The 17,453-nt window shown below is 45.9% G+C and overlaps 2 protein-coding genes across 2 annotated transcripts; both read left to right on the top strand.

Annotated features, from left to right (window-relative positions):
- The first annotated feature begins 499 nt into the window (after positions 1 to 499).
- vps16 (VPS16 core subunit of CORVET and HOPS complexes) lies at positions 500 to 10,966 on the top strand. The gene is made up of 24 exons (XM_073462319.1): positions 500 to 742; positions 1,530 to 1,618; positions 2,094 to 2,185; positions 2,486 to 2,614; positions 3,226 to 3,370; positions 3,456 to 3,571; positions 3,661 to 3,783; positions 3,873 to 3,928; positions 4,144 to 4,233; positions 4,549 to 4,720; positions 4,842 to 4,973; positions 5,056 to 5,183; positions 5,376 to 5,411; positions 5,654 to 5,762; positions 5,844 to 5,978; positions 6,139 to 6,247; positions 6,322 to 6,419; positions 7,193 to 7,297; positions 7,415 to 7,492; positions 9,079 to 9,165; positions 9,360 to 9,442; positions 10,027 to 10,123; positions 10,214 to 10,317; positions 10,400 to 10,966. Exons 1-24 carry the CDS (start codon positions 693 to 695, stop codon positions 10,539 to 10,541), a joined length of 2,505 nt encoding a protein of 834 aa, XP_073318420.1. The 5' UTR covers positions 500 to 692; the 3' UTR covers positions 10,542 to 10,966.
- A 741-nt stretch (positions 10,967 to 11,707) lies between these two features.
- Positions 11,708 to 15,981, top strand: rgn (regucalcin). Its single transcript, XM_073462707.1, has 8 exons — positions 11,708 to 11,770; positions 13,333 to 13,514; positions 13,609 to 13,791; positions 13,875 to 13,975; positions 14,467 to 14,581; positions 14,692 to 14,823; positions 15,509 to 15,663; positions 15,765 to 15,981. Exons 2-8 carry the CDS (start codon positions 13,346 to 13,348, stop codon positions 15,813 to 15,815), a joined length of 906 nt encoding a protein of 301 aa, XP_073318808.1. The 5' UTR covers positions 11,708 to 11,770; positions 13,333 to 13,345; the 3' UTR covers positions 15,816 to 15,981.
- Positions 15,982 to 17,453: the final 1,472 nt, after the last annotated feature.

Raw genomic sequence — 17,453 nt, 5'->3', positions numbered from 1 at the left:
CTACTCTGATAACTAGTCTGTGAACTAGTATGATAACTAGTCTGTAAACTACTCTGATAACTAGTCTGTGAACTAGTCTGTGAACTAGTATGATAACTAGTCTGTAAACTACTCTGATAACTAGTCTGTGAACTAGTCTGATAACTAGTCTGTGAACTACTCTGATAACTAGTCTGATAACTAGTCTGAAAACTAGTCTGGTAACTAGTCTGAAAACTAGTCTGGTAACTAGTCTGAAAACTAGTCTGGTAACTAGTCTGAAAACTAGTCTGGTAACTAGTCTGATAACAAACTGACCTGTTGTGTTTACAGTAGATTTCAGTAGGTAGTTTGTATTAATGATGGTGAAGTTTGACATCAGTGTCTCTCGGCTGTAGCTCTGTGTTGTTCTTGAATTTAAATTGTATTTGTGTTTCGTCTGTTATAAATAAATAAATAAATAAATAAATAAACAGCCGCCAGGTGGCATCAGTGGCTGTGACTGCTGCATACAAGAAGAAGAAGAAGAAGAAGCAGAAGCAGCAGGAGCAGCAGCAGAAGAAGAAGAAGAAGAAGAAGCAGGAGCAGCAGCAGCAGAAGAAGAAGAAGAAGACGCTGCTGTTATTAAGTGATCAGCTGACTGAGCTGAAGCTGAAGGCAGCCCTAAAGCTAAAGCTAAGCTAAAGCTAAGCTAAAGCTAACAGTGAATCAACATGGCGTTCATCACCGCCAACTGGAACCCGCTGGGAGAAGCCTTTTATCGGTCAGTTAATCTGTGTTGTATCGGTCAGACAGCATCCATGGCTGACGTTAGCTGTCCCTGCAGCTGTTAACAGGCTACATGTTAGCTGTTAGCATTGAATCTGCCGACAGGTCTGGAGAGTGTTTAAAGTGTAAACAGAGCAAACGTTACAGTATTTTAGCTGGCTGTTAGCATCTTATCCCGCCGATCATGTGACACTGCTCACGTTAGCTTCAGGCTAACTGCAAATGTAGTTTCAGTGTGTGTTAGCAGGCAGGTATGTTAACGTCATCATGTTTGATTACACACAGCTGATGATTTGAGTTAAATTTTTTCTGTGACGAATTGAGCAGAAGACTCTGACCAATCAGAATCCGAGTTTAATCAGGTTACCATGTGTTGCTAATTTCACAGAGAAACATAGCAGCGTTAAAATGACAGAATTTTCAATAGAGGCTGGTAGAGGAGAACCGGACTGAGATGAACCTCATTCAACTCATACAAAACATTCAGCGTTGACTTTGAGTTAGTGGGTCACATGACCTCGAAGCTACCGACAAAATGCAACTATTTTCTATTCAAATATTTTGTAAAATAAATGAATTACACATCATCAATCATAATCGATGTGTTCTCAGCAGAACTCAGTATAATTGTTCCCACTAACATCATCGAGCCCGTATGAAGAGGTTCCGGAGTGAATGTATGTCCGGAGTCCAACTGCAACTGATGTGAGCTGAGCATTTGTCATTGTGTGTGTGTGTGTGTGTGTGTGTGTGTGTGTGTGTGTGTGTGCGTGCGCGCGCAGGAAAACAGAACTGTATGAGATGTGTTGGAGCTTGAGGGAAGGACTGAGAGACAGTTTGGTGGCTGCAGCTCCTTATGGAGGACCTATAGGTACACACACACACACACACACACACACACACACACACACACACACACACACACTGTAGACTATGTGCCTCAAAGCCAGACTCCATTTGCATTTTAATCAGTTTTACAGTTTGCAGTGTTTTCATATTTAACACAGACTTTGTTACTTAAACACTTCAAACATTCTGTCTCTCCGTACACCTGTCTGTCTCTCTGTACACCTATCCATCTCTCTGTACACCTGTCTGTCTCTCCGTCCACCTGTCTGTCTCTCCGTCCACCTGTCTGTCTCTCTGTCCACCTATCCATCTCTCTGTACACCTGTCTGTCTCGCTGTACACCTGCCTGTCTCTCTGTCCACCTGTCTGTCTCTCTGTCCACCTGTCTGTCTCTCTGTACACCTGCCTGTCTCTCTGTCCACCTGTCTGTCTCTCTGTCCACCTGTCTGTCTCTCTGTCCACCTGTCTGTCTCTCTGTCAACCCATCTGTCTGTCAGCTCTCCTCAGAGAACCTCACAGACGTTCTCCCAGTTCTCGTCCTCAGTTGGAGATTTATTCTGCATCTGGAGTCTCCATCACCAGCTTCCCAGTAAATATTCACCTTGTTATTAACTAATCAGACTGTTGTAGTTCCATTGTATGTATTACTTTAATGTTCAGGATCAGCAGTATGTTGACATACTGCAGTAGTTTGCAGTGAATACTGTCCCTTCTAATGTGTACTACTACTCCGTGTACACTCTGTGGTACTGTGTAGTTGTGTATTGTTTTATGAGTGTGTGTGTGTGGTAAAGTCACGTGTAATAATGTAATAATTCTGGACAGTCTCTAACAGTCTGCTTCTCCCTCTACCTGTCTGTCTGTATCTCTCTACCCGTCTGTCTGTCAGTGGAAGAGTGGTCCTGTGGTCCAGTTGGGTTGGACGGTCAGTGATGAGCTGTTGTGTATTCAGGAGGACGGATCGGTTCTGATCTACGATCTGTTCGGATCCTTCAAGAGACACTTCAGTATGGGACAGGTCAGTCTGTTAACTTCACTTATAACTAGTTTGTTACAATCCTCAAAACTAGTCTGTTAACTAGTCTGATAAGTGATGGTTGTTGTTTGTTACAGGAAGTGGTCCAGAGTCAGGAGGTGTTCTTGTTGTTTGTTACAGGAAGTGGTCCAGAGTCAGGAGGTGTTCTTGTTGTTTGTTACAGGAAGTGGTCCAGAGTCAGGAGGTGTTCTTGTTGTTTGTTACAGGAAGTGGTCCAGAGTCAGGAGGTGTTCTTGTTGTTTGTTACAGGAAGTGGTCCAGAGTCAGGAGGTGTTCTTGTTGTTTGTTACAGGAAGTGGTCCAGAGTCAGGAGGTGTTCTTGTTGTCTGTTACAGGAAGTGGTCCAGAGTCAGGAGGTGTTCTTGTTGTTTGTTACAGGAAGTGGTCCAGAGTCAGGAGGTGTTCTTGTTGTTTGTTACAGGAAGTGGTCCAGAGTCAGGAGGTGTTCTTGTTGTTTGTTACAGGAAGTGGTCCAGAGTCAGGAGGTGTTCTTGTTGTTTGTTACAGGAAGTGGTCCAGAGTCAGGAGGTGTTCTTGTTGTTTGTTACAGGAAGTGGTCCAGAGTCAGGAGGTGTTCTTGTTGTCTGTTACAGGAAGTGGTCCAGAGTCAGGTGTTGGAAGCCAAAGTGTTCCACTCTCCTTATGGAACAGGTGTTGCCATAGTAACTGGCTCCTCCCGCTTCACCTTGGCAACTAACATCGATGACCTGAAGCTGCGGAGATTACCTGAAGTCCCAGGTAACAACTGTCTCCCCTCCGTTTTCAGCATGTGATTTAAAGTGTCAGACCTGTCTGTCTGTCTCACCTGTCTGTCTGTCCTCAGGTCTGCAGGGGAAGCCGTCCTGTTGGGTCGTCCTCACTCAGGACAGACAGACTAAAGTCCTCCTGTCCAGCGGACCTGAACTCTTCATCCTGGACAACACGTCCTGCACTGCTGTGGTGAGACAGTTAAAGAGACATACAGGTAGACAGAGGGAGAGAGAGACAGGTATTCAGACAGGTTTCTAACAATGCCTGTCTGTCTCCAGTGTCCTCCAGGTTTCAGTCCTCAGGCTGGCAGTATTGTCCACATGTCGGTGTCTTTCAGCTATAAGTACCTGGCTCTTTTCACTGACACTGGATACCTGTGGACAGGCTCCTCCCAACTCCAGGTGAGCTGCTCCTCTGTCCAATTAGCTGTTAGATCTAATCTGAGGGGGTGGTGTCTCTGGATGATTGATGGGTGATTCTCTTTCTGCAGGACAAACTGAGTGAAGTCGACACTAAAAGGTCAACGCCTCCCAAGCAGATGGTCTGGTATGTGCACCTATCTACCTGCATGTCTACCTGTCTGTCTCTCTTTGTCTGTAATTTACCCATCTACCTGCCTGTCTGTCTATCTACTCTCTGTTAACCTGTCTGTCTTCATAGCTTCCTGTTTGCCTTTATGTCTCTCTATCTGCCTGTCTCTCTCTCTCTTTACTTCCTACCTGTCTGTTCACTAACCTGTCTGATCCTCTTTACCTGTTCAGGTGTCGTAGACCGAAGAGTCAGCAACCGTCTGTGGTGTTGATGTGGGACAGACTGCTCATGGTGGCCGGAGTCTGTAACGACACCATCCAGTATCCTTAAACCAGTTCACACCAGTTCAGAGTGGAACCTTGAACCAGTTCAGGCTGGTGTGTTAGGGTTCTCCTGAAGCTTCAGAGGCTCTCTAGCGTTGCTAAAGTTCTTCTGAAGATCGTTGGGGTTGTCCAGGAGCTGTTTAGGGATCTCCTGATGCTCATGTAGGTGCTGCAGAAACTTGTTTTGGATCCTCCAGAACAGGTTGAACTAGAATTAGGTTGAAGAATTTGTTTCAGGAGTCCTCTCCTTTTGAGTCGTTCTCTCATCAGGTAATGTTCTACCCCTGTTTGACCCTTGACCCTTGACATCAGGTTCCCAATAGAGGATCACTGTGTTCTGGTTGGAGAGCTGGACGGAGTTCGAATCATCAGCTCGACCAATCAGGAGCTGCTTCAAGAGGTTCCTCTGGTCTGTCAGGACATCTTCAAGATCGCCTCCATGGCTCCCGGAGCTCTGCTGCTGGAGGCCCACAGGGAGTATGAGGTAGGAACCTAACCTCTGTCTCAACACCTGTCTGTCTGACTAATCACCTGTCTGTCTGAATAAACACCCCTCTGTCTGTTTGCTCTCTGATTGGCTGATTTCTGTCCTTGTCTTTATGTAGAAGTCCAGTCAGAAGGCCGATGAGTACCTGAGGGAGATCAAGGAGCAAAGCATGCTGGGAGAGGCAGTCAGACAGTGTGTCGAGGCAGCTGGACACGAATATGACACCAACACCCAGAAGTCCCTGCTGAGGGTGAGAACACACTGAACACACAGTTGTTTCTGTATCAGAGTTCTGTGTGTTCTGTGGTGTAATGTTGTGTTTCGTCCACCAGGCGGCTTCGTTCGGGAAGTGTTTCCTGACGGACTTCAGTCCCGACCTGTTTGTGTCAACCTGCAGAGAACTGCGAGTGCTGAACGCCGTCAGAGAGAGCAGTGTGGGGCTGCCGCTCACACACACTCAGTATCCTCCCACCCAGTTGCATCATGGGAAATGTAGTGTACACTGGCCTGTAGTGATTGATGGTTAATGAACAGAGACTGTGATGTCATCATCTGATGTTTGACTACCGACCAAATGGATATCAGATCAGTCACAAACATATTTAGTACAATCTGTTACCATGGTGACAAACTCCTTGACACCTGACCTCAGATTCAAACAGATGACTCTGCAGGTTCTGATCGACAGGTCAGTCAGCTCATCAAACCTGTCTGTGTGTCTGCACCTGTCTGCCTCTCGCACCTGTCTGCCTCTCTGTACCTGCCTGCCTCTCTCACCTGTCTGTGTGTCTGTACCTGTCTGCCTCTCTCACCTGTCTGTGTGTCTGTACCTGTCTGCTTCTCTGTACCTGTCTGCCTCTCTCACCTGTCGGCCTCTCTCACCTGTCGGCCTCTCTCACCTGCCTGCCTCTGTACCTGTCTGTCTCTCAGGTTGGTGTATCGACAGTTTTATCCATTGGCGATAGAAATCTGTCGTTACCTGAAGATTCCAGATTATCAGGGAGTAAGCAGAGTCCTCAAACACTGGGCATCATGCAAGGTAACCTGTCTCACCTGACCTACCTGTCTCAGTCTAATTTACCTGCACTGCTCAGTTTGATGTGTTTGTGGGCGTGTCCAGGTGCAGCAGAAGGACCTATCAGACGAGGCTATAGCCCGAGCCGTGTGTGTGAAGGTGGGAGACTCACCTGGTGTTTCTTACTCACACATCGCAGCCAAAGCTTATGAGTGTGGGCGTACTGAGCTCGCCATCAAGGTAACTCAACCTGTCTGTCATCGCAACATACACATGTGTGTCTGTCGTTCCCTATGTAACATTGCTTATGTGTGTATATGTAACACACGTGTGTATATGGTTATCTGACGCGTGGACACGGCTCTGAATGTTTTCTCGTGGTTTTGTGTTTCTGTGTCAGCTGTTGGATTTCGAGGCTCGGTCTGGAGAACAGGTTCCTCTGCTCTTGAAGATGAAGAGGAGCCAGTTAGCCCTCAGTAAAGCTGTGGAGAGTGGAGACACTGACCTGGGTGAGTCTGCTAGCCCCACCCACCACCTGTCAGACAGGTCGATGATGTCACACTGATGGTTTTCTGTGTTTCAGTTTACACCGTGGTGACTTACCTGAAGAACGAGATGAACCGAGGAGATTTCTTCATGACGCTGAGGAACCAACCGGTTGCACTCAGCCTGTACAGACAGGTACTCTCATCTTCATCTCTACCCTCCTCCTCCTCAGCCTCCACAGACAGGTACTCTTCATTTTCACCTTAATCTGATCTATGACCTCCACCAACGAGGTTGTGATTTCACTGATGTTGGTTTGTTGGTTGGCAGGATTACACAAAAAGTACTGAGCAGATTTCCACCACACTTGGATGCAGGATGGGTCTCAGCCCAGAATAGATCAGTTTTTTCTACGTTTTGGTTAATTTCTCTGTAAATAATGCAAGGATCTGGATGGATCTTGATGGATCTGAAAAGATCTGCATGGATCTGGAAGGAACTGGATGGGATATTGGATCTTGGTGCATTTAAGTTGCTGGTATCTCTGAGTGAGCACAGTTTGTTGTGCGAATACAAATCTGGATGTTGCAGATTTAAATGCTTCTTAGAGGGAAGTCTCTCTTCAGCTGCTGCACGGTATCATAAACCTGCAGCTACCAGCAGTGTGCAGACTCTGGACGTAACAGTTCAAGCGGATCTGTCATTAAGAAGAATGACTCGAAAGAGATGAGATGGGTTCTGGTGCAGATCTGTAGGGAGAGTAAACTCAGCTACACTCAGCAGCTGAACGTTTGACAAAATATTCAAGTCTTAACAAGATCAGCTTAAATGATGTGTCAGCAGTTATGGGTGGTGGACACTTTAGAGTGATTCAGGACTGTTACTGGATTAAAAGGGATTGTAGGGCGGAGGTATACGCTCTACTCAGTGTAATCTGATTGGTGTGTGTGTGTGTGTGTGTGTGTCAGTTCTGTAAACTGCAGGAACAGGACACACTGAAGGATCTTTATAACCAGGACGATGATCACCAGGAGCTCGCCAACTACTACGTGACTGCCAGTTACAGAGAAAAGGTAACCAACGGAGTTCACCTGTTCACCTGTTCCCCTGTTTACCTGTTCACCTGGACTCTGCTGGTCTCAGTCTGTCTGTCTCTGTCTGTCTCTGACTGTTTGTCTGTCTCTCTGCAGAGGTTAGAGAGCCGTCTGTCTCTCCTGCAGAGTGCTGTTGATGAATACAACAAGGCGAAGAATGAGTTCGCTGCAAAGGTAAAGATCTCAGTCCCACCATCACTCCCCATTATTAAATCATCTTATACATATTTACATACATATACTGTATATACAGTATATACTGTGTATATATACAAACTCAAACAGACCCCAGTATGTGCGGGTAGGCAACAACGCCTCCAGTGTCATCTCCCTCAGCACCGGCTCCCAATGACACAACACTAGTGGGCCTTATCAGTGATGAACGACACGGCCTACAGAGAGGAGGTGAAACACCTGGTGGACTGCTGCAAAATCAACAACCTCGCCCTGAACGTCGACAAAACCAAGGAGATCATCGTCGACTTCAGGAGGAACCAGCCCAGTCACACACCACTCCTCATCGACGACACAGCAGTAGAGAGAGTCAGCAGCAGATAAGAGATACAGATATAGAGATAGAGATAACAGACACTCTGACCTGGTCCCACCACACCGGAGCTCCTCTAAAGAGAGCTCAGCAGCACATGCACTTTCTGCGCCGGATGAAGAGAGCACACCTCCCCCCTCCAATTCTGACCACCTTCTACAGAGGCACTATAGAGAGCATACTGACCAGCTGCCTCCCTGCTGGTCAGGAGCCTGCAGTGCCTCTGACTGGAAGTCCCTGCAGAGGGTGGCGAGGACCTCCCATCCAAGTCATTGCACAGAAACGCTGCCTGACCAGGGCTCATAACATCAGCAGAGACACCTCCCACCCCACCATGGACTGTTCTCGCTGCTGGTTCTGGAAAGAGGTTCTGCAGCCTTCGAAGCATATACAGTACAGTATATACACAGTATATACAGTATAAACTGTATATACAGTATATACACTGTATATACAGTATATACACAGTATATACAGTTTATACCGTATATACACAGTATATACTGTATATACCATATATACACAGTATATACTGTATATACTGTGTATATACGGTATATACACAGTATATACAGTATATACACAGTATATACAGTATATACGGTATATACACAGTATATACAGTATATACACAGTATATACAGTATATACGGTATATACACAGTATATACAGTATATACCGTATATACACAGTATATACGGTATATACTGTGTATTAAAGGAGCTCAGTCTGATACTAGAGCTACTGAGGTTTCTAACTCCAGAATAACCTGGTTGACACGCCTCGCCTTGGCCAACGCTCTCATACCGCATTGAATGAATGTCCACGCTGTTCCTTGAGTTGCGACACAGTGGGTTTATTGCTGTGCATTGTCCAAAAACAAAGAAAACAAACAAACAAAACAGCGTCATAAAGAGCGCCTCCGCGTCACAGCGGTCGAAAACCATTTGCCCTTCCGGGTCAAAAACCTGACAAAGAGAGTGAACAATGCCACCTATATGCACCTGAGCTCCCCAGGTGACAGCACAGCGACCCCCCACACACACTGAGTGAATTACACCAGAAACCTCAGAACACAACCAACCACATTCAGCTCCTATACTGTATATACTGTGTATGTTTTGTAAAACAGGTGTTCAGGTCCACTACGTTGTCTCGTAGTCTCACCTGGTGGAATCTGTTCTCATGTTTATTTAAATATTTTGTCTTCAGGCCACAGAGGATGAGATGCGTCTGCTACGATTCCAACGAAAACTGGATGATGAGAAAGGGGCGGGGCTACTGGGACTGTCTCTACAGGTACATGGAGGGGCGGGGCTACTGGGACTCTGCAGGTATGTGAAGGGGTGGGACTACTGGAACTCTGCAGGTCCATGAAGGGGCGGGGCTTCTGGGACTGCAATTCATATAAGTATGTTCCACTGTAATCGAGTACTTTTACTAGTGTAAAAAGAGGTGTTATTTCAGGTTGTGATGTCACTTCCTGTCTGCAGGCTACCATGGAGGCTCTGCTGGCGTTAGGACTCCACAAACAAACAGAACAACTTTACAGAGACTTCAGAGTTCCTGATAAAAGGTGAGACATCTCTCTGCCCTGATTGGCTGAACACATGCTTTCAAAAGAAACGTTCACAAACTGAGTCTGTCTCACCTGTGTGTCTCTGCTTGTCTCACCTGTGTCTCTGTCTGTCTCACCTGTGTCTCTCTGTCTGTCTCACCTGTGTCTCTGCCTGTCTCACCTGTGTCTCTGTCTGTCTCACCTGTGTCTCAGCCTGTCTCACCTGTGTCTCAGCCTGTCTCACCTGTGTGTCTCTGTCCGTCTCACCTGTGTCTCTGTCTGTCTCACCTGTGTCTCTGCCTGTCTCACCTGTGTCTCTGTCTGTCTCACCTGTGTCTCTGCCTGTCTCACCTGTGTGTCTCTGTCTGTCTCACCTGTGTGTCTCTGTCTGTCTCACCTGTGTCTCTGCCTGTCTCACCTGTGTCTCTGTCCGTCTCACCTGTGTGTCTCTGTCCGTCTCACCTGTGTGTCTCTGTCTGTCTCACCTGTGTGTCTCTGTCCGTCTCACCTGTGTCTCTGTCCGTCTCACCTGTGTGTCTCTGTCTGTCTCACCTGTGTCTCTGTCCGTCTCACCTGTGTCTCTGCCTGTCTCACCTGTGCAGGTATTGGTGGTTGAAGCTGAAGTCTCTGGCAGAGAAAGAGGAGTGGGAGGAATTGGAGAAGTTTGCAAAGAGTAAAAAATCTCCTATTGGCTACCTGGTAAGAAGAAGCCCCGCCCCCTCACCAACCTGTCATTATAAGTGAAGATTAAACAATTACCCATGATTCTTAGCAATGTCTCTTCTTCAGGCATTTGTTGAAGTTTGCATGAAGAGTCACAACAAGTACGAAGCCAAGAAGTACGTTTCCAAGGTAACACCTGAGCAGAAGGTCAAAGCTCACCTGGCCGTCAGGTAAGACTCACAACACCTGTGATGTCATCAGACAGGTTACGCCTAACCACTCAGCTGACTCTTCTTCTTCTCTTCACCTCAGTGACCTTGAGGGGGCGGCGGACGCTGCAATCGAACGCAAGAACGAAACAGAGATTGGGGTGGTCCTCTCCAGATGCTCCGCCTCCGACCGCCTGTTGATTGACAGGCTGAACCGAGCCAGAGTGTCAACTGCCAAAAAGTGATCCTCCATTCAGAGTGCATGTACAGAGACAGCAGAGCCTCCGCTGCCAAAAAGTGATCCTCCATTCAGAGTGCATGTACAGAGACAGCAGAGCCTCCGCTGCCAAAAAGTGCTCCTCCATTCAGAGTGCATGTACAGAGACAGCAGTGCCTCCGCTGCCAAAAAGTGATCCTCCATTCAGTGTGTATGTACTGATACAATGCTGATTGATCCTCAGAGCAGGTGTTGCCATAGCAACCAGAGCCTGAATTGTTTCTCCTTCATGTGCTTTGATATCAGACCTAACTGAGCTGATCATGTTATTGATCTGTGGTCATTAATGATGTGATTGTTGATTACTCAGCTGAATTTCAACATGTTTTCTTCTGTGTTTCTGTGAATAAAAACTGTCCGGTCCTTCAGTGACTGGACTTTATGTCGCCCTCATGTGGCAGTGATGTTCATGAGGTTCCCTTGTTTCCTGTCTTCTCTCTGTGACTTCCCTTTCAAATAAAAATGTTGTGTTGACAGTGAAACAGAGCCGGAGCTCAGCCGGAGCGGTCTGACTCAATCCTGACGTTTAAAGTTATTTCACTTTAATGGTATAATTTTTATGATCTGGTGACGTGAAATCAGTCGATATATTTGATGTGTTTCTAGAAAATATTCTGTCAGGCCTCCTCCAGGATCAATATATTAATCAATACTGTAATCATTAGGTGTGATTAAAATATGCAACATTTAAAAACCCTTTGAAGTTCATTTGAAATGTGAAGAAATCAGATGATCATTTAAATCAGACAACTGTTCATGTCGACCACACGGAGGCGACAAACAACCTCAATTTATCTTATTTAGATTATTTTAATTTCATTATTATTAAAATGGATAAAATCATCTTGTGAAACTTCTTAAATGATTTGACTCGTTTGTGACTGAAGGAGGAAAAACCTGCTTAAAGCCATTAAAACATGTTTCAGTTTTATTTTCATGATAAAGAATATAAAAAATAAAAAACATCTTTCTGATCCGTTAGATCAGTGGAATCACCTAATCAATATCTGTTATCGACTATTAATCACACCATCTGGTGGGGGGCGTTGAGTCGGGTCGACCGGATTTTTTGGGGGGGCGGAGCTTTCAGGTTCTCAGCTGGGGCAAAACAACACGAGGAAGTTGATCCGTTCAAAAGTTCAACAACTTGAGCAGAAGACATCGGAGCGGGGTCCTGCGGGCGGTGCGTGACTGCGGGTAGGTTTTAAACTTACTCCATATAATAGTGTCGTGGTTGGACTGAAGAGTCTGTACTTCATTCAAACGTCAGTCACTGCTGTAGAAATGAAAATGTTGAGGAGGTGATATTATTTTCTAAATGACTTCAGGTCAGCAAATCCCACCGAAGTACGAACATGTACTGCTCCGTCTCAGCCGTCAGACACCGGAGCTGCATCACGTGATCTCAAAGTTTGAATTTTACTCAGATGAAGTTTTGTTATGTGATTTATTAACAAGCCGAAAAAAGTAACAAAGCATTAACATTCATACAAGCTCTGTAGTTACATTCCAGTACATCTGTGAAATGTCGATAAGCAAGGCAGCAAAAAAGTGACGAGTTTTTAAAGGAGTCTGGCGACAGAAAAGTGCCAAATCAGCATAAACAGTTTAGTGACACATTAAGTGACCTGGTTGAGTTCAAAGTGTGTAAACTGTCAAAATACTGCGACATCATCCAGTGCTGGTACAAGTATTCACACAAGTATTCAAGTTACAACATACTACAACATGTAGTACTGTTACATGTGAGACTACAACATGTAGTACTGTTACACGTTAGACTACAACATGTAGTACTGTTACACGTTAGACTACAACATGTAGTACTGTTACACGTTAGACTACAACATGTAGTACTGTTACACGTTAGACTACAACATGTAGTACTGTTACACGTTAGACTACAACATGTAGTACTGTTACACGTTAGACTACAACGTGTAGTACTGTTACACGTTAGACTACAACGTGTAGTACTGTTACACGTTATATTACAACATGTAGTACTGTTACACGTTAGATTACAACATGTAGTACTGTTACACGTTAGACTACAACATGTAGTACTGTTACACGTTAGACTACAACATGTAGTACTGTTACACGTTAGACTACAACATGTAGTACTGTTACACGTTAGATTACAACATGTAGTACTGTTACACGTTAGACTACAACATGTAGTACTGTTACACGTTAGACTACAACATGTAGTACTGTTACACGTTAGACTACAACATGTAGTACTGTTACACGTTAGACTACAACATGTAGTACTGTTACACGTTACTGTGTGTAACATGTAACAGTACTACATGTTGTAGTACTGTTACATGTGAGACTACAACATGTAGTACTGTTACATGTGAGACTACAACATGTAGTACTGTTACACGTTAGACTACAACATGTAGTACTGTTACACGTTAGACTACAACATGTAGTACTGTTACACGTTAGACTACAACATGTAGTACTGTTACACGTGAGACTACAACATGTAGTACTGTTACACGTTAGACTACAACATGTAGTACTGTTACATGTGAGGCTACAACATGTACATGTTACTGTTACACGTTAGACTACAACATGTAGTACTGTTACACGTTAGACTACAACATGTAGTACTGTTACACATTAGACTACAACATGTAGTACTGTTACACGTTACTGTGTGTAACATGTAACAGTACTACATGTCCCTGTTGTTCCTGTTGTTTCCGTGGTAACAGAGTGAGTAATTGGCTTCTGTTCAGTGATTGCAGACAGATGATGATGTCATCAGTGAAGGTAGACAGTGTGCTGAAGGTAGGCGCTCTGGTCGGCGAAGGGCCAGTGTGGGAGGAGTCAGACCAGACGCTGCTGTTTGTCGACATCGTCGGGCAGAAAATCCACCGGTGGAGTTCAACCACCAATCAGATCCAGTCTGTTGAGACAGGTAGACTAATCAGCATGCAGGACACATCTGAGTTATGTGTTAATCCCAACTGCCTGTCTCACCTGTCTCACCTGTCTGCTTGCCTGTCCCCCAGCTGACACGGTGGGCTTTGCAGTTCCTCGCAGGTCAGGTGGTTATGTTGCAGGTGTGGGTAGAAGCGTTGTGGCTGTTGATTGGTCAACTCAGACAATGTCATCATTGGCGGAAGTTGATGAGGACAAACCGAACAACCGCCTGAACGATGGGAAGGTCGATCCTTTTGGTCGCCTGCTGGCAGGTAAGTATGGTTACCTGTCTACCTGTTTGTTTACCTGTCTATCTGAGGAAGTGTTGCCATGGTAACAGTTTGTGGTGTCCCAGGTACGATGGGGAAGGAGGTGAGACCTGCTGAGAATCAGAGACAACAAGGATCTCTGTTCTCTGTGACCTCCGACCTCACCGTGACCAAACACCTGGACCAGGTAAAGTCACCTGCCTGTCTGTCTGTACTTGTCTGTAGCTGTCTGTCTGTCTCTCAGACTGTCTGTACCTGTCTCACTCTCAGGTGGACATATCCAACAGGTTGGACTGGTCTCTGACATGTCTTTCTCTCTGTGCCTGTCTCACTCTCAGGTGGACATATCTAACGGGTTGGACTGGTCTCTGACATGTCTTTCTCTCTGTGCCTGTCTCACTCTCAGGTGGACATATCTAACGGGTTGGACTGGTCTCTGACATGTCTTTCTCTCTGTGCCTGTCTCACTCTCAGGTGGACATATCTAACGGGTTGGACTGGTCTCTGACATGTCTTTCTCTCTGTGCCTGTCTCACTCTCAGGTGGACATATCTAACGGGTTGGACTGGTCTCTGACATGTCTTTCTCTCTGTGCCTGTCTCACTCTCAGGTGGACATATCTAACGGGTTGGACTGGTCTCTGACATGTCTTTCTCTCTGTGCCTGTCTCACTCTCAGGTGGACATATCTAACGGGTTGGACTGGTCTCTGGATCAGAGGACATTTTACTACATTGACAGTTTGTCTTTGACTGTTGACGCCTTCGATTACGACTCAAACACAGGATGGATCGGTAACTGTGTACTTACACTGCAGTACATATGTGAAACTGTGTATTTCTACTGCAGTACGCAGAGGTACAGTACAGTACAGTACAGTAATCCACCTGTGTGTGTTGCCTAGGTAACCGTCGTGTTGTGTACCGTATGGAGGAGGGGGAGGGGCTTCCAGACGGAATGACACTTGATATTGAAGGTCGTCTCTGGGTGGCGTGTTACAACGGAGGACGAGTCATCAACATCGACCCTGCTACTGGTTAGTTATACTGGTTAAAATGATGATGAAGATGATGATGGTGATGATGAAGATGGTGGTAGTGATGATGAAGATGATGATGGTGATGATGGAGATGGTGGTGATGGTGATTAAGATGATGATGATGATGGTGAAGATGATGATGATGATGGTGGTGAAGATGATGATGGTGATGATGATGATGATAATGATGGTGATAATGATGAAGATGATGATAATGATGATGATGGTGATGAAGATGATGAAGATGATGGTGATACTGATGAAGATGATGATAATGAAGATGAAGATGGTGGTGTTGATGATGATGATGGTGGTGATGGTGATGATGGTGAAGATGATGATAATGATGATGATGATGATGATGAAGATGGTGGTGATGATGATGAAGATGATGATGATGATGATGATGATGAAGATGATGGTGATGGTAGTGATGATGGTGAAGATGATGATAATGATAATGATGATGATGGTGGTGATGATGAAGATGATGATGGTGAAGATAATGATAATGATGATGATGATGAAGATGATGATGATGATGGTGATGATGGTGATGATGATGATGATGAAGATGATGGTGATGGTGGTGATGATGGTGAAGATGATGGTGATAATGATGATGATGGTGGTGATGGTGATGATGATAGTGATGAAGATGAATAGCACCTGCTGTGTTCAGGTGTGCGGCTGCAGACGGTCCCTCTGCCGGTGATGAAGACCACCTCGTGTTGTTTTGGCGGTCCGGACTACTCTGACCTCTATGTGACCTCAGCCAGTCTAGGCCTCGACCAATCAGAGAGGAGACTGCAGCCGCTGGCCGGAGACATCTTCAGGGTCAGACTCACCTGTCCACCCTTCATTCACTGACTCACCTGTGTTTAGTGTCACACACCTGCTGATACCATGTGTGTGTGCGTGTGTGTGTGTGTCTACAGGTGACAGGACTCGGGGTCAAAGGTCGTCCTTCAAACTCGTTCTCTGGATGATCTTCAGTAGACTCAAACAGCCAATCACAGCACAGATCACCTCACTGTCACAAACTGTTGGCAATCAATAGTTATTGAACTGGATCAATAATATTATTAATAATACCGGTTCTGTTCCATAACAACATTTGTAGTTCATAACTAAAAATAAAAAAAATGATGAGTAGACTGTTTCCTGCCTGTTTCCTGATGGTCTCGCACCTGTTTCCTGCCTGTTTTCTACCTGTTTCCTGATGGTCTCGCACCTGTTTCCTGCCTGTTTTCTACCTGTTTCCTGATGGTTTTCTGCCTGTTTCCTGATGGTCTCCCGCCTGTATCCTGATGGTCTCCCGCCTGTCTCCTGCCTGTTTCCTGATGGTCTCCTGCCTGTATCCTGATGGTTTCCTGCCTGTATCCTGATGGTCTCCCGCCTGTCTCCTGCCTGTATCCTGATGGTTTCCTGCCTGTATCCTGATGGTCTCCCACCTGTTTCCTGATGGTTTCCTGCCTGTATCCTGATGGTTTCCTGCCTGTTTCCTGATGGTCTCCCACCTGTTTCCTGATGGTTTCCTGCCTGTATCCTGATGGTCTCCCGCCTGTCTCCTGCCTGTTTCCTGATGGTCTCCTGCCTGTATCCTGATGGTTTCCTGCCTGTATCCTGATGGTCTCCCACCTGTTTCCTGATGGTTTCCTGCCTGTATCCTGATGGTTTCCTGCCTGTTTCCTGATGGTCTCCCACCTGTTTCCTGATGGTCTCCTGCCTGTATCCTGATGGTTTCCTGCCTGTATCCTGCCTGTATCCTGATGGTCTCCCGCCTGTCTCCTGCCTGTTTCCTGATGGTCTCCTGCCTGTATCCTGATGGTTTCCTGCCTGTATCCTGATGGTCTCCCACCTGTTTCCTGATGGTTTCCTGCCTGTATCCTGATGGTTTCCTCCCTGTATCCTGCCTGTATCCTGATGGTCTCCCGCCTGTTTCCTGCCTGTATCCTGATGGTCTCCTGCCTGTTTCCTGATGGTCTCCCGCCTGTTTCCTGCCTGTTCCCTGCCTGTTTTGGATACAGAGTAGAAGTTGGGGTGACGCAGGTGTTTTCTTGCAGGTTTTGTTGTTGAAGCAGTTGTTCAGTGGGTTCGGGGTTGGATGGCCTCATGAGAAGCTCGGTGTTGTTCGACCAGTTTCCAGAATCGTATTGATCGAATGTAAAACAGGAGACGTTCTCTGGTTGTGTTTGTTCTTTGTAACACTGAGTGCAGCATCAAACTGAGAGCCATCGTACTGAAGAGAGACGGCAGCATCATGTGGACACGGTGCGTTTTATTTACACCATCAAGTGCAGAATCACCACCAACAACCAACAAACACAAACAGTACGAGCAACGCTACACAGCTTTATAGAAAATGTATGTACACGTAGAAAACGTTGTGCTGTTTCACTTTTTTGTCTTGTTTTTGTCTCGTTTTGACTGGAGGGGAGGGGTAAATCAGTTCAGACTCTGAACCGTCAGTGATGCAACATGCTGACGTCTGCTACAGCGCCGCATCAGGTGACACATTTTAAAACAAGTTCCACCTGTCTGCTTTCACACACTGACATCATGTTACCTGATCGAACACGTTCCAGACTGAAGCCGGTCTTTGTGATGCTGTGGCCCTGGTGCTA

Source organism: Pagrus major, chromosome 24 (assembly GCF_040436345.1).
Source record: "Pagrus major chromosome 24, Pma_NU_1.0".
Classification (NCBI taxonomy): domain Eukaryota; kingdom Metazoa; phylum Chordata; class Actinopteri; order Spariformes; family Sparidae; genus Pagrus; species Pagrus major.
This window is presented reverse-complemented; position numbering and strand designations above follow the sequence as displayed.